The 16634-nt window shown below is 39.1% G+C and overlaps 1 protein-coding gene across 8 annotated transcripts in view; it reads left to right on the forward strand.

The window, feature by feature from the left end:
* The first annotated feature begins 4556 nt into the window (after nucleotides 1-4556).
* Nucleotides 4557-16634, forward strand: part of MFF (mitochondrial fission factor) — a 32692-nt gene continuing 20614 nt past the window's right edge. For 4 of the 8 annotated variants that reach the window (XM_011951934.1, XM_011951933.1, XM_011951935.1 and 1 more), the window contains exons 1-4: nucleotides 4557-4833; nucleotides 8099-8209; nucleotides 10162-10382; nucleotides 11636-11805. In XM_011951934.1, coding sequence (XP_011807324.1) covers nucleotides 10202-10382; nucleotides 11636-11805 — 351 coding nt within the window. In that variant the 5' untranslated portion in view covers nucleotides 4557-4833; nucleotides 8099-8209; nucleotides 10162-10201. Of the gene's footprint in view, nucleotides 4834-4941; nucleotides 5061-5428; nucleotides 5550-8098; nucleotides 8210-9024; nucleotides 9195-10161; nucleotides 10383-11635; nucleotides 11806-16634 lie in introns of those variants that run through there. The other 4 variants (XM_011951932.1, XM_011951931.1, XM_011951939.1 and 1 more) reach the window with 4 other exon arrangements.

Consider the following 16634-nt stretch of genomic DNA (forward strand, 5'->3'; position numbering starts at 1 on the left):
ATTTATTGTAAAAACTGGCTCATGCAGTTCTGGAGGCTGAAAAATCCCACAATATGCTATTCACAAGCTAGAGAACCAGGAAAACTGGTAGCATGGCTGAGTTCAAGTTTGAAGGCCTGAGAATGTGGGCACCACTTGTGCAAGTCCTGGAATTCAAAGACTGGAGAATCTGTAGATCTCATGTTCAAGGGCAAGAGAAGTGTCCCAACTCCAGAAGAGAGAGGCAAATTTGTCTTGCCTCTGCCTTTTTGTTCTATATGGGCCCTCAGCTGATTGAATGGTGCCTACCCACATTGGTAAGAGCAGATCTTCCTTACTGAATCCCCTCACTAAAATGTCAATCTCTTCCAGCAACACTCTCACAGACATACCCAGAAATAAAGCTTTACCAGCTATCTGGGTATCCTTTAATACAGTCAAGTTGACACCTAAAATTAACCATCACATGGGACTTGGGTGACAGTGAAAGATAACTTCAGTACTTTGAACCCTGATGACTGGAAAAATAACCTGGCCATTAACTGAAAAAAAAGGAATTCAGAAGATGGTATCTGGAGTGAGAAGAATGGAAAAAATGTGAGTTGGAAACCCTGCTGGGATCAAAGCTCCAATGGCACACTTAAGCAGAATTGGCTAGAACCACTACAACAGGGAAAGACTAGATGGATGAGATAACTTATATACCACCCTTTCCCACAAAACATTTGAGGAAACCATGGTTGGAAAAATAGTCAATGATGGATTAAAACATAAGACAAGAATGTCCACATTAATGGTGAAAAAAAGGAATACCTATTATATATATATATAAAAATATACTAACATATATACTAAATATAAATATATATTACATAAAATGAGGGAGTAGAGTTCCCATATAAGGAAGAGAAAATGTCTTTTCTCTGGGAATCGTCTACTAGACAGTGTTAGGTACTCTGAGCACAACACTGTCTCATTTATTTTAACAAAAACCAAATGATGCAGGGAGATAAAGGAAAATGAGGTTTATGGGAGAAGACATCGGGTTTGGTAATTGGATCACAATCTTCATTTGAAAGTTACTTCAAAATGTTTTTCTTTGAGGGGAGTACATGATTAAAAGCCAAATTGTAAGTAATTAAGAAGTGGAAAGGTTAGTGGAAGCAGGAGGAACATCATTTCTAAAGTTTTTAAAGGTTATGATTTCATAGGTTGGTGCAAAAGTAATTGTGGTTTTTGCCATTGACAGTAATGGCAAACTGCAATTACCTTTGCACTGTTGATGAAAAATGTCAAACTCTATAAAATACTTTTAGAGATTTATTCTGAGCCAAATATGAGTGACCATGGCCCATGACACAGCCTTCAGGAGGTCCTGAGAACATGTGCCCAAGGTGGTCAGGGTGCAGTTTGGCTTTACATATTTTAGGGAGGCATGAGACATCAATCAAATACATTTAAGAAATACATTGGTTTGGTTCAGAAAGGCGGGACAACTCAAAGCGGGGGCTTCCAGGCTATAGGTAAATTTAAACATTTTCTGGTTGACAGTTGGTTGAGTTTATCTGAAGACCTGGGATCCACAGAAAGGAAATGTTCAGGTTAAGATAAAGGACTGTGGAGACCCAGTTTTATTGTGCAGAGAAAGCTCTCAGTAGACTTTAGAGAGAGAGTAGGTTGTAAAATATTTCTTATCAAAACTAAAAGGGTACCTGGCTCTTAGCTGATTATGTCCTAGATCTGGAAAGGAAGGAAGGAAAACAAAGGGGAAGGGGGAGTCTCTACAGAATGTGGATTTTTCCCACAAGAGACTTTGCAAGACAATTTCAAGGTATGGCAAGGAAATATATTTTGGGGTAAAATATTTTTATTTTCTTCCGTGTTATGCCAGAGTCAGATTGGAAAGTAAGTCACGATATACAGGGTTAAATAAAACCCATCTGATGTGAATTTATGGTTTGGAGGGCATGACTCCTCAATGGCCCTTAGATAGGAATTTGGGCAAGATAAAAAAAATTGGAGCTTAGTCCTCAGAACCAACCTAATACATGATCTCCCAACTTGATCTCTATCTTCCCACAAAAGATTAACTCAGAATGACTGATTATTCCTAAAATCAATCTATTCTTAAAGGCTTATTTGTCTCTGTAAGGTAGTTGTAAGAGTTAAAGAAAGAAGAGAGAAACACAAAAAGTGGCTCAACAGTCAAAGATAGGTTTATTTTGGAGAATAAAACTGAGAGGGGCTTCTGGCCGATTTCAGTCAAGAACATTCTCTCTTACAAAGAGCATTCAAGGGTTTAGAGTGAGAGAGCTTATCATAGGCTTGGATTGTTTCTGCGTGGAGGAGAAGTTTATTATGGCGTTGGAATGTCTCTGGTCAGAGGGGAAGGGTTATCTTGGGGCTGACCTCACTCGGGTCAGAAGGAAGGTTCTCTTGGGGCGGGCATGTGTCTGGTGGGAGAGGGGTTTATCTTAGGGTTGGAATGTTTCTGGTTAGAGGTGTCGTTTGTGGTTTATGGTCATGCTGACATTAGCCATTAGGCTGATGCCCTTTGGGTTGGATTTAGGTGGTTTTTGATCAAGTGACACTTTAAAACGGCAGTGCTTCTGCTCTGTCAATAGTAGGATATGTCAACTCAAAACACGGCACTTTGTCATAAAGATTATTTTCAAGTCAAAGGCACTTAAAAAAAAAAAAAAAGCAAATGCAAAAAGAGCATTGTGGCTTTCCTTTTTCCTTCCTGAAGGCAGGAGATAAAAATTCTGCATGAAAGGGGCCCTCCCTGTACAAGGAGGAAGGGAGATGTTCTCAATACCAGAGACAGGGAGTCAAAGCTGAGCTGTATGTGCACAAATTTACGGATTTTTATTTTCACTTTGTTACAACAACCTTTATCTTCTCAGTCACGTCTGCATTAACTGCACTAACCCAAATTTGCTTATTTTCTCACATTTTCACAATTTACTACTCTTTTTAGCTTTCCCTAGAAAAACGGAGACCCAAAATGCACTTAGGGTCCAACTGTTAATTTGGCTCTCCATTTTTCTAGAGAAGGCTCCAATGTAAACGTAAAAATTACTAAATAAAAGTTGTATGCTTTCGTCCTGTTGTTTTATGTCTCTATTTTATGTCAGTGGAGACTAAGCTCTGATTTTGCTTTTTTTTTTATCTTGCTCAAATTCGTGTCTAAGGGGTCTAGGAAGTCATGCCCTACAATCCATAAATTCTCATCAGATGGCTTTTATTTAACCCTATATATTGTGACTTACTTTCCAATCTGACACTGGCATAACGAGACAAGAAACAAAATCAAAATATTTTATCCCAAAACATTTTTTTTTTAGTTTTTAACATATCTTGAAATGGCTCTGCAAAGCTGTCCTTTGTTGGGGGAAAATCTGCATCTACATAGAATTTCTATTAACATAGGTAGATCATTTTCTTCCAGGTTCTCCCAATCCTAAAGAGATTACGTAAGAGTCTAGCACCTTTTAAAGATCTGAAGAGGAAAATTTGTCATCCATTGTCTCTGAGGGCAGCCACTATAAGACTTCAAAAGTACCTTCGTCTCCACAATCTTTTATTTCAACCTCAACATTTCCTTTCTATGGATCCCAGGTCTTCAAATGCCAACTAGAAAATGTTTAAATTTACCTACAGCCTGGAAGCCCCTGCTTTGAGTTGTCCCGACTTTCTGAACCAAACCAACGTATTTCTTAAATTTATTTGATTGATGTCTCATGCCTCCCTAAAATATATAAAACCAAGCTGTTCCCCAACCACCTTGGGCATATGTTCTCAGGACTTCCTGAGGGCTCTGTCACGGGCCATGGTCACGCACATTTGGCTCAGAATAAATCTCTTCAAATATTTTACAGAGTTTGACTCTTTTCCTCATCAGTTTAATTCTTAGGCCCAGTAAAGACCCCAAGAGGGAAGAGGAAATATTTCACTTTCCCCACACCAGTGTTAAGTAGCCCAAGAACGCAAATCAGAGGGCTTCCCAAATCATTTTGAAGAACGGTAACATCTGTAAAGTATCGATTAGATCGCAGAGGAGTACATAAGTCATGTGCACACCTTTAGGTGTTTGTGAAAACCAAGGCATATAAAATATTCCATTATTTGGCTTCAGTGCGTTCCCATGCTGACAAGCACGGTACCACTCTTCCCCGCTCTAAGCAAGGGCTTCCTGGGGGGAAAGTTTGTGGTTGGGTGTTCAGAAGCAGAGAGCGCTCTCCCAAAGCTAAACGACGTTGCCAACTACTGTGAAACCTAACTTCCCCTCTCCCGGAATTCTCATGGAAGACCAGGTCTGATCATCTGACGGCTTAAGAAGTATCAAATTGGAATGCATGGAATCACCCGCGCAGCTGATTTACATATGAGAATTCCTAAGCCTGGCAGCACAGAAATTTTGATGCTGATGGTCCTGAAATAGTTATTTTAATTGGCTACCGAAGGTTTACCTTGCAAACACCAGGTTCTTAAAGATTACAAAATCTAATAAAGCCAAAGTGTGAATTAAACTTAACCGCAAGAGGCGTCACCGGCTGTCAGCCCACAACAAAGATGTCTGCGCATCGCTTACCGTGGACCCGTTCCAGTGCGTGGGCCGCACGTCCGCCCTTTTCCGCGTCACATGACCACGAACACTCTTCCGCTACGGCTCCCTGAGGGGGCCAGCCACGGCCTTTCGCGCTTCTGCCCTGGCCCTCTGCGGGCCGCTCCGCCGGTGCTGTTCCTGGGCGCCTCCGTGCTCTCGGCCAACCGCCTCTGAGAGCGCCCACTCGAGCGCCCCGGGAGCCGGAGGGCGGCGGCCCTCGCCGGGACCCTCCTGTGGGCCCAGGGGTGAGTGCTGACCTCTTCGCGACCCGCCGCCCGAGCTGGCTGCCAGGCCTAGCGCCGCCGCCGAGACCCTCCGGCCAACAGAGGGACCCCCGGTGGCCCGGGCCCCCCGGTAGTGTCTCCCTGACCCGAGTCCCGTCCCCGGGCCTCTTGCCTTCAACCTTGGTCTTTCCTCCTCCTCTGGACCTTGAGTCCCCGAGGAGAGCGAGGGAGAGAAGCGGCTTCTGCAGGTGTTTTTGGGCGAACCTTTTCACCCTGTGTGTTTCGGCGTCTCCTTTTGTGGCTGAATCGGACTTTTCCCACTAGAAAATAGGGGTTTGGGAAGCAGCGGGAGTCCCGGGAGCGTGAACGCCGGGCTTTGTAGATCTTCACTCATCCTTCCCTGCCAAGTCCCTGACACCTTACAGGATGACCTTAAATCTGCTCTGTTTAAAAGGAGGTTTTTGTGGTGTTTTGTGGCAAGTACATGTTGGAAAAGAAGGGCCTTGTTGGAAGCCCAGGTTGTGGCATCGCGGGTGGCTGCGGGCCACCCTGCCCGGCTCTGAGCATCCTGCTCGCAGATGTGGCTGCAGGCGGTAGCTCTCGGGTTTCCTTCCAGGAGCTGGGAAGCCGGAGGAAAGCTGCGGTTCCTGTTCCGCCAGGCTTCTGACCTTCCTCTGCAGGACGTGTGCTATTACTATTATTATCGTAAAAGAACACCCCTGTCTACGTCCCACAGAGTTAGAAGCAAAGGGCATTCTCGAGGGAAGAGCACCCTTTCAAAAGTGACATGTTTTCATTGGAGAAGATTAAAGGGGGGGGGAAGCTTTCTGGCCCTTCTGCCCAAATATAGAACCATTTGTATTCAGGCCTCTCATCCACCGAGACACTTAGAATGATCACGAATGTTTTCTCTCCCTGCGTGAAAAACGTTTTTTCTGCCTCAATTCCGTTGGCTAATGAGATTCCCAAAAGAAAAACCCTTAGGAAAATTAGGACGATTTAGTTATACTTAGTAGTCTTCCCATGCAATTAAATTGCTTGGGGGACCTGCTATCTTTTGGTTTCCAAGGCTTGTATGTTGGTTTTGCTGTTCTTTCCAAAAGGAAATTGTGTTCTCTCCCTTCCTGTCTGATAGAGCTGCCTCCTTTCAGAATTACAAAGTTTAGTTCTCGCTCGCCTGTCTTCTGGTGTTGAAACTTTTCTGTGGATTCATAACCTTATTTTAAGGTTCATTAATATATAGTTTTCAAAGTTTGCAGTGACTTTTTAAATATAGTTTCTTTGAAAGAGAACTGAAACACGGTGTGCAGAGTGGCCCATCTATGTGAACTAGGGCCACACAGTAGGTGGTGAAGAACTGGAGGGTTTTTTTTTGTTTTTGTTTTAGTTTGTTTGTATGTTTATCTTTGAGAAGTATATAAACATTTGCAACCACAGTCAGTTTGCCTCAAGTTGTTGCAGTTACTTCCTAGGCTTTCTGGGTTCCAGTGTTCTAATACAGAAAATGAGAAAGTTGGGCTAGAATCATTGTGTCCCAAAATTGGTACACTTTCCACTAGTGACATGACTTGACTCTAGGTGGTATGTGGATGAGGATTTTTTTGTAATAGGATGTCTTTGCAATGCCATGGTTTAAGGTAGTGATACAAAATTTTCCTTTACAATACTTTTTTGATTTTAAAAAGTCAAGTTAAAAAATTAACTGTAGCAAAAAGTTAATGTACTCTGTGAATATGGGAAAAAGAAAAAAACCATGAAATTTGTCTAGTTAGTTATTGGTGTTTGGGAACCACTGGGCTTAGAAAGTAGAAATCTGAAATCATCCGTGATTCTAAGAGAGATTTTGCCTTCTTTGTTATGTTATATAACAGAATCACGTACTGGTTGCCTACTGGATTCTAAGTTACAAAACTTCTGGAATTAACATATCAACACCAAATGATGAGAAGTTTATTTATTGCCAAAAGATATTATCAGAAATGCCACAGTCTAACGAGGTAGAAAAAATTAGATTTTGATTGGTTTTTAAGCAGAAAACCCAATAATTAGGATAGTACAGTGTTAAATTTTAGTAGAAAAGTTCCAGTTACTTTTTACATTTAAGTAGTTCAGCTACAGGAGAATTTGGCTTTTTCCAGAAGTTGGCATTTCAGTATCCACCTTTTTTTTCTAAGTCAATAGTTTTTCACAAACTTGGAGATTGTCGTAAGAAAAGATGCTGGTTCAGAGCGAAATATACTAGTGAGACCTATGAGACGTACTACTAGAAAGTTCATAAGACTGAAATGCAATGAATGGACTGCAGAGAAAGCACATTTCAAGGAGATACTGAGGTTCTATCTACTTGCTTCTCGTTTATTATTATAAAACTTCAGTCTATAGTGACCAAAGGCTATAATCTTTTCGAGGTGCTCTTTTCAGTGTTAATTCTGAATATGAGCTTTTGCTATGCTTGAGATACACACAAGTATTAGAAGAGCATCTCATCTAGAATGATGCACAAAAATTGATTATAAAGGTTGCCTGTGGGAACCTGGGTGGTTAAAGATAGGATTGGAAGTGGGACACTTCCTTTTCTCTGTATAGCTTGTGTACTTTGTACCGAGTACATGAGTTACTGGTTCAAAATTTTAACATTGTAAGTGAATGAAAATTTAAACAGGTCGGGTACAGTGGCTCACACCTGTAATCCCAGCACTAAGGGAGACCAAGATGGGAGGATTTCTTGAGCCTAGAAGTTTGAGATCAGCCTGAGCAACATAGTAAGACTGTGCCTCTATAAAAAATACAAAAATTGGCTGGGTGTGGTGGCATACGCCTCTAGTCCCAGCTATTCAGGAGGCTGAGGTAGGAAGATCCCGTGAGCCCCTGAGATCAAGGCTTCAGTGAGCAGTGATTGCTCCATTGCAATCTAGCCTGGGTGACAAAAAAAAATTTACAATGCATTTGTTCCTCTTAAACATATGTGTACCTATATGAATATATACGATTATTAGCTTCATTTAAACTTACATATTTTTCATCTGCCGCATTTCTAAACACAAATCAGAAATAATGCCAGAGCTAGTCTTTTATGTTGCGTTAACTAATGAATAGTCGTAGGACCCCATCTGTGGAACTAAGATTGGTGGTAAGCTTCATTCTTTTCTTTCTTTCTTCTCTTACTGGTCTCTTGATGTCAGGTTGTACATCTCTGTGACTGTTACCATTTGGAGAATTTCCAATAATGAATCCCTAGTAGTGGTATCATCTAGTTTCTCAATTAGCCCCTGTTTTTCTTCTCCAGGGACAAAGTGGCTCTCAATCCAGCACATGCACATTGAAGCAAGTTAAAGGATTTAATATGAAGCACAGAAGCAGATAGTGCCAAATAGCAAGCAGTAGTTGGTACACATTTGTGAGTAAAATTTGTCCCTTTTGGCTTACTTTCTTAGTCTTTAAATCGTCTGCATGCCAAATCCTTAAAGATCTATGTCCCCAGAGATTTTTTGTTAAAGAATGAAAGATGTGAGTTAGCAGCCAGAGTTAAACCAGTTGCTGGGGCTGAGTGTCCTGAGGACCTGTAAGAACTCTCCTAGGCATCTCAGTGAGGCGAGGGCTTAGGGTGGGGCTACATCTCCAGCATGGAGTTTAGGAAGTACCTTAGCCATGGTAAAGTCGTGTATACTGTGTTTAACTTTTTATGCCCTTTATTTATATATAATGTCTTTGCGAAAAATTGAGTGTAATTTCCATTTGAAGTTTACCCTAAATTTTGAAGTTTATTTCTATTCAAAGAAACCATTAGACGTCACATTTGTAGGCTACCTCAGTTACATTTACTTTTTACCCTTTGTATTCCCTTCACGATTTCTTCATTTGAGCTTAGTCTTGAAAAAGGATTTTTCCCCTTTGGTGTATGATTAGAGGAGTTTTATGGCAGTATTTTTTTTTTTTTTCTAGTCTGACTTCACATTTGTATATATATTTGATACAGCTTCTCTGTATCCTGTTTTGCAGAATCATAAGAGAGTGACTGTGCTTAAAACTGTCTTATGATTTTTGAGGTATAGAAAAACGCTTCTTAGGATAGATTTGAAAATTGGTTTCTCAAATCAAGCCCTAAGCCATGTTCAAATCCAAAAGTCATTTTAAGTAGATATTTACTTTTTTCATAGTTTTCCTACGAAATGAATTGTTGAAATACTGATTTTTATTCTTTCTTTTTTACAGCTGGAAAAACAGTGTCCGTGTTATATACACCTCCAAAAAAAGTTTAGATGTGTAGGGGAATTGTTTTGTAAACTGAACTACAGGGTAGCAGTATTTTAATAGCTATTATAGACGTGTATTTACGGTATTAAAATGATTAAAAGAACAAGCAGTGACACACCACTAGGAAGGTCAGTGAAATTTTATTCAGTTGAGCTGGTATTACAGGTTTGAGAGACAATGGCTTCAAAGCTTACTGCTGTAGGCTAACCATGCTCTTTTACATATTTATCAGCGTTTGTATTGGCGGAAACGTTCTTTCTACTGCATTAAAAAAATACACATGTAAATATGATATTAAATACAAATTAATAGTGTAAAACTTTCAATTCCTCCAAAAATGAATACAAACATGAGGATTTATTATTACAAATTCTAAATTTGGTATTCATTGCATCTCAGTCATTAAGAGAAGTTTTAATTTGTATGATATGATTTTCAGGGAGTTGCATCTTCCTTTTTAGTAAGTTCAGAGTTAATTTTATGCATCTGTCATTTAAAGGTTTTGAATAACTGATGCATTTGTCATTTAAAGGTTTTATGTTTTCATGCATGACAGTAATTTTTAATTTTATATTTTTGAAGTCCAAGCAGCTTTCCCTCAAATTGATGAGGAAATTTAAGTTTAAATTTTATTGCAGGCGTTTTTTTAGTTACAAGCAGCGTGCGTGTTTATTTATGCAGAGAGAGAGTGTGTATGTATCTGTATGTACACATTTGTGTTGTAATTCTATAATAATGTTAAAAATTTGTTCCTAAGCAATATCAAGGTACAATTTCAGCTGATAAGTAAGAAGGCACTTTGTTGAGGAAATCATTTTCTTTCATCCTTTATTTTTGCTTTGTATGTGTTCAGTACTTGCAAATGAGAAGTTTTCTTTCCTCAAGGTACAGTTTCAGCTGATAAGTAAGAAGGCATTTTGTTGAGGAAATCATTTTCTTTCATCTTTTATTTTTGCTTTGCATGTGTTCAGTACTTGCAAATGAGAAGTTTCCTTTCTCTCTTTCTATAAGGTATTGTCTTCTAACTTCGCTGCTCTACTTAGAGGAGACTGACATTTTAACAGTCAGCCCTGTCTTTAAATTTTTCTCCCACAGGGTGAGTGGGGCAACATTTCCTTCTCCTACTGCTGCTGAGATGGCAGAAATTAGTCGAATTCAGTACGAAATGGAATATACTGAAGGCATTAGTCAGCGAATGAGGGTCCCAGAAAAGTTAAAAGTAGCACCACCAAACGCTGACCTGGAACAAGGATTCCAAGAAGGAGTTCCAAATGCTAGTGTGATAATGCAAGTTCCGGAGAGGATTGTTGTGGCAGGTATTTCACCTTTACTTAGAAGGTTGCCTGTTAAATCTTTGTTTTGTATGTTTCTATGAAAACTTGAGTTTTTCTAAATGTTATTTAGAAAAGGAGTTGGAAAATGCAACTTTATGCTTTTGAAATTTCCATTCATTATTATAGTCTGAATTTCACACAGTATTTTTTAGTAATTCAACTAATTATTGAGGTTTTACACACATAAAATGTATACATTTCTAAATGTGTACTTGATGAGTTTTGGCAAAAGTAAACACCCATATAACCACCACCACAGTCAAAATAGAGACCATTTTTGTTACTCTACAGGGTTCCCTTGTGTCTCTTTCTCACTCAGTCCCTTCCCCTCAACTCTAGGCAACCATAGTCTCCTTTCTATAGCCAGAGACTAGATTTGTCTTTCCCAGAGTTTCATGTAAATAAAATCATAGAGTATATACTCTTATCTGCCTTCTTTTGTTCAGTGTAATGTTTTTGAGATTCTTTCTGTTGTTGCATATATCAGTTGTTCATTCCATTTTATTACTGAGTAATATTTCAGTTTGGATACACCATAATTTGTTTATCCATTCATCTTCATTCATTGATTGCTTTTTGTTTGAAGCTGTTAGGATTAAAGCCACTGTGAATATTCAGGTTCAAGTCTTTGTGAGGACATATGTTTTCATATCTTTAGGAGTGAAATTGCTGGTTTATGTACTACAAGTTATTTTAAACTTTGAAAGACTGCTAAACTATTTTCCAAATTCTAGTACGGTGTTGCATTCCATCAGTGATGTATGAGTTTCAGTTGCTCCACGTCCTTGCCAACATTTTGTATTGTCAGTCTTTTTAATTTTAGCTGTTTGAGTGGGTGTGCAGTGCCATCTCGTGATTTTAATTCTATTTCCCTGATTATTAATAATTTTGAACATCTGCTCATGTGCTTTTTGGCCATTTATATATATTCGTTGTGAAGTGTCTATTCAAATGTTTTGTCAGTTTAAAAAATTGGGTGTTGTAAGAGTTTTATATATTCTAAATATCAGTTTTTTTGGTTATATATCATGCATTGCATAATTTCTTATTTCTGTACCACAGTGATAAATATTAGTGAAATGTCAGTACGCTGGAAGCATATTTTGAAAGAAACTAATGCTCATTGGGAGGTCTAATTCAAAAGCAGAAGAAGGTAAATACATTTTAACAAAAAACACTATCTTTTTAAAAAACCTCCCGCTTTTCTCTTCTTTGTCTATTTTCTTAACTCCTAGGAAATAATGAAGATGTTTCATTTTCAAGACCAGCAGATCTTGACCTTATTCAGTCAACTCCCTTTAAACCCCTGGCATTAAAAACTCCACCTCGTGTACTTACGCTAAGCGAAAGACCACTAGATTTTCTGGATTTAGAAAGACCTCCTACAACCCCTCAAAATGAAGAAGTAAGTAGAACTTTAATATCACCAAAATTTGAAATAATGTAAACAAAGGTAAAAGAGAAGAGTGAAGAGGCTTTATCATATTCTTAGCAATATGTCGTGAACGCTTTCCATATGGAACATTACTAATAATTCTAATTTACAAATGTGCCAAATAAGTTATTATGCTATTTTTTAAATTTGAATGTTATGTTTTAGGAAAATGTAAATTTTGTGGAAAGTATTATTAAGTTCCTGTGATTTGAAGAAAGAGCCTTTATGGGTAGGTGTTACTTGTTAAATAATAAGAAAAAGTTGGGAGTTTAGCAATAAAAAGTAAATGTATCACTTTGTTATAAAATCAGTCTACCAAACATGGCAAAGAAAGCCCTTTTTCCCTTGACACTACCCATTCTTGCTTCTTGATTAAAAGTTTCTACTGAGTTAGCTCCTGTACTGCATTACATTAATATGCCAGTTGACCTAAATGTAGCAGTGTAGACTAACAAGGTGTTAGTAGCAGAGTTCAAATCCTGCCTTTGCCATTGACTTATAGCTAAGCTTTGAAGCTTCTTTGCTGTGATGATTTCTGGAGTTGCATCTTTTTCATATACCTTCTGAACTGCTAACATGTTGTCATGAAGCTAATATAAGACAATGTACAAACATATGTTTTTATTAATGATGGTATTGCTTGTGTCTGGTTTCATTTTGCATGTAGTCCTTTCCAAAGAGGGTAAAGCCCGCATACTGTCTAGGGCAATGCAATTTGCTAGGACTAGGAGTTTCTGCTGAGATAATTGAGGTAATATGCGCACAGTTTAGATATTCTAGGTATTTGGTGAAAAGCAATAATCTGAGACTTTACATGACAGAAAGGCACTAAGACGCTTGGAGAATTGTATTATTTAACAAACATTTTTTAACTTTTATCTCGGAGATACTATGTGCAGTATAAGAATTAATGAGACATAGTTCCTGCATTCAAAAAGTTTGCTGTCTGTCTGGTTTCAGCAGGACAATAATATGAGTGAGGAAAAGACATCAACACGCACAGAAGATATAAAATTCTTTAATAGCAGAAAATAATGAAAGTTACCAAGATGGTTACATAAAACAAAAGTATCCAGTGTGCTCTCAGTTTGAGGCCCAGCTTTCTAACTCACCAGAGTTCCTTAGGAATTATACCTGTGAAAATAATTGTCTTCCAGTGAGGTTTTTTCCAGGAAAGAAATGTTCTTTATTGTATTCTTTGGGTTTTTCTTTTGATCTTTCTGCTGCTCCTAACTGATTGAAAGCAACCCAAGCAATTCCCTGAGTGATGATTTTAAGAGTGAGTGAAGAAAGTTTGCCGGGATTTCCCTCAGTAGACCCAGGCTTTAAGACTCTACAGGGTTCATTCCTGCATTAATTGTGATATTTAGTCAAATGTAATAGATGCCCAGAGTGTATAACACTGGGGTAAAAAAGTTTGTGTGAGAATTAGACCTAACTTGGAAGACCTACTTGGCCATTTACTAACCACATAACTTTTGGCAAATTATTTAACAGTTCTAGGGCTTATCTCTGAAATAAAGATAAGAATAATGCCAAGTGCATAAGATTATTGTGAGAATTAAATGTAATAATGCGTGTAAGGACATGTTCTAATTCATGTTAAAAGCTCAATATGTATAAATGTTATTGTTAGGAAAGAGTTAAAATCCTGTGGCAGGAGCCAGATCCTGAAATGAAAGAGGAGTTTTTGAGATTAATACCATCTGCCTATTGAAAGCAAAGATGATGGTTTGAACTTAAGTTTATACAAGCTTATAGAAGGGTCCAGTAGCCTTCAACAAGCATTCAGCTACCGTGAGCAAGGGAGGAAGGGGTAAGGGAGCCAGGGTTCTAGTAGCTTCTAGAAATTGACTGAAATCGAGAAGCAATAAGACCCTGAGTGCTGATAACATTGATGATCCATTCAGGTGTTACTCAGAGTCTATAAAGTGAGATCCCCAGAACATTTGCCCTGTAGTAATCATTCTGCAGTAGTTGCCAGGGTTTCTTTACTTCAGCACTATTGGCATTTTGGACTGGAAAATTCCTTGCGGTGAGAGCCATCTTTTTGCACTGTAGAATGTTTGCAACATTTGTGGTATCTATCTACAAGATGGCATTACCATCTTCCAAGTCATGATATCCAAAAATGTTTGTAATAGCGAAAAGGTGGAAGCAACTAAAATGTCCATCAGCTGATGAATGGATAAGCAAAACATGATCTAGCCATATAGTAACTCTTATTCAGCCATTAAAAAAATGAGGTACTGGCCGGGTGCGGTGGCCGATGCCTGCAATCCTAGCACTTTGGGAGGCTGAGGCAGGCAGATCATTTGAGGTCAGGAGTTTAAGACCAGCCTGGCCAACATGGTGAGACCCTACTAAAACTATAGAAATTAGCCGAGCATGGTGGTGTGGACGCCTGTAATCCCAGCTACTCCGGAGGCAGAGGCAGGAGAATCACTTGAACCCGGGAGGCGGAGGTAGCAGTGAGCTGAGATTGCACCACTGCACTCCAGCCTGGGCAACAGAGCCAGACTTTGTCTCCAAAAAAAAAAAAAAAAGGTACTGATACATGCCACAACTTGGATGAACCTTGAAAACATGTAAAGTTTAGGAAGCCAGACAGCAAAGGCCATATATTGCATTTTTCTACTTACATGAAATATCCAGAGTGGCCAAATGAATGAAGACAGGATACAGATCAGTAGTTGCCAGGGGGTTAGAGGAAAGGGGAATTGAGAGTGACTGCTTAATCAGTATGGGGTGTCCTTTGGGCTGATGAAAATATTCTGGAACTAGATAGTGGTAATGATTACACAACATTGTGAGTGTACTAAATGCCACTGAATTGTATACTTCAAAATGGTTAAAATTGTATATATTATGTGTGTTTTACCACAATAAAAAAGAAAATACCTCCAGACATTGCCAGATGTTCTCTACAGGGCAAGATCACCCCCTACTGAAAACCACTGACCTATCTCAAGAAAGGAGACTACCAGGAGAAGGCTTATGAGGAAGCCTATAAAATTGTCTGGAAGCCTGATTGATGTAAGGGGTAAATTTGTAGAAAGCAGTTGTACTTGAGTTCTTAAACTGGCTTAAAGAATCTGGGTGAGCTCTTGAGGAGGGCTTAAAATATAACATAAATAATCGCTTAGCATAAAGAGGGTTTAAAAATCTGGAGGCTTGGCTGGAAGAGAGGAAGTTGACAAACCCTTCCAATATGCCTGATCTCCACCAATATTTGGAAATCAACTAACAAAGCAACGGTGCATGATCTGGGCGTGAAATACAAAATGCCCAAGTCATGACAGTTTTTAGTGTCAAAGAGACTGGGCCGTGTGAATGAGGAGAAAGAAGCTGTGACACTGACATTACCACCTCTTCTCATCAAGGAATCCAAACGGGAGCCAGTGGGGAAGGATCTTCCAGAGAACAAGAAGGAAGAACTATACAGAAAGAGTTGGAAATGCTGCCTGTAAGAAGATTTGACGCAGCCTTGAACAATGTGACCAAGTCAAAGATGTGCACTCTGCCATTACATCCTATCAATCAAGCCATGATGTGCTTTGAAAAAATCAGCTACAATAAACACTAAAAACTTTGTGAGAAGTCCACTGAAGTTGGAGGAAAGAACAGACTGGACTAAAGATAGAGAGTAAAAGCTTTTGCCCAAGTTGGCATCTCTTACTTCAAAGAGGAGAAGTATGAGAATACTATTCATTTCTATAATAAACCTTTGGAAGAGCACTGAACCGCAGATATACAACAACTGTCAATAGTTAGGAATTAATCTGGAAGGAGCAAAGTCAATTGGCATATACAAACCCTGACCTGATTTTGGAAGAGTAAAGGCATTGAGTGGTTTCAGAAATGAAACTATCTCCAAGCCATGCCAGGTTTATACAGAAGCCATCAAATGGCATCCACAGGATGCCAAATTCTACAGCAGTTATGTCCCAAATGTACAGCCAGAGCTCAAGGAGTAGAAGAAATATCCAGCTAGATTAATCCTTAACACAGATTATACTTAGAAAGCAGCAATCTTAGAATCTGAAGGATAACACAAAAGCCATGAATGTCTAGCAGAAGGCCCTAGACCTGTGATTCTACTGTAAAGAAGTAGCAGATGGTTATTGGTGCCTGGTTCAGTTGGTATGACAACGCTAAGGATGTGAAGCAAAAAACCATAGCTAAATGGCATATCCTAAAACAAATGCAGAAGGGCTCCCAGGGACTCAGTGAATATTTTAAAAGGGTCCTGCGGGAGCTTGGAAAATCAAGAACTTCATGAATATGGGTCTGATCACAGTTTGGTGATGGTTTCTTGAGCTCTTTTTCCTTCCTCGTTACTTCTGGAAAGAGGAGCTGGGACTGCAATGAGCAAAATGGAGCAAAAGTCGAGAGAAAAGGAAAAGCTGAATTGTATATATGTATACACATTCCTGCATGGTCTCGTCACTCCTGACAAATTGGGCCATGTGTCCTTTCCAAAACCCGCAGTCACTGGCTTAACTGTTCTCCCCGTGATTCATGATGGTAAATTTTGGACACTGAACATGTTGGGGAGGGAAGATATTTATCCCAATGGTTCAGTCTACATTGTTCATTTGTACCTTTCCGCCTTCTGCATAAAAGTCTCACAGAAAATGGGGATGAGTATAGAGGAAAACCACTAAGGCTCTGAGTAGATTCCTGAAGAAGAGGTGGGCTTTGAACAGATTGAGAGAATCGGCCATCAAAAAACCTAGAGGACATTTACTTGAACAATCAAATTTAACTTGGGGTATAAGCATATTAAAGGAGAATTG

This window comes from Colobus angolensis, unplaced genomic scaffold (genome assembly GCF_000951035.1).
Source record: "Colobus angolensis palliatus isolate OR3802 unplaced genomic scaffold, Cang.pa_1.0 Scaffold33, whole genome shotgun sequence".
In the NCBI taxonomy this organism is placed as follows: domain Eukaryota; kingdom Metazoa; phylum Chordata; class Mammalia; order Primates; family Cercopithecidae; genus Colobus; species Colobus angolensis.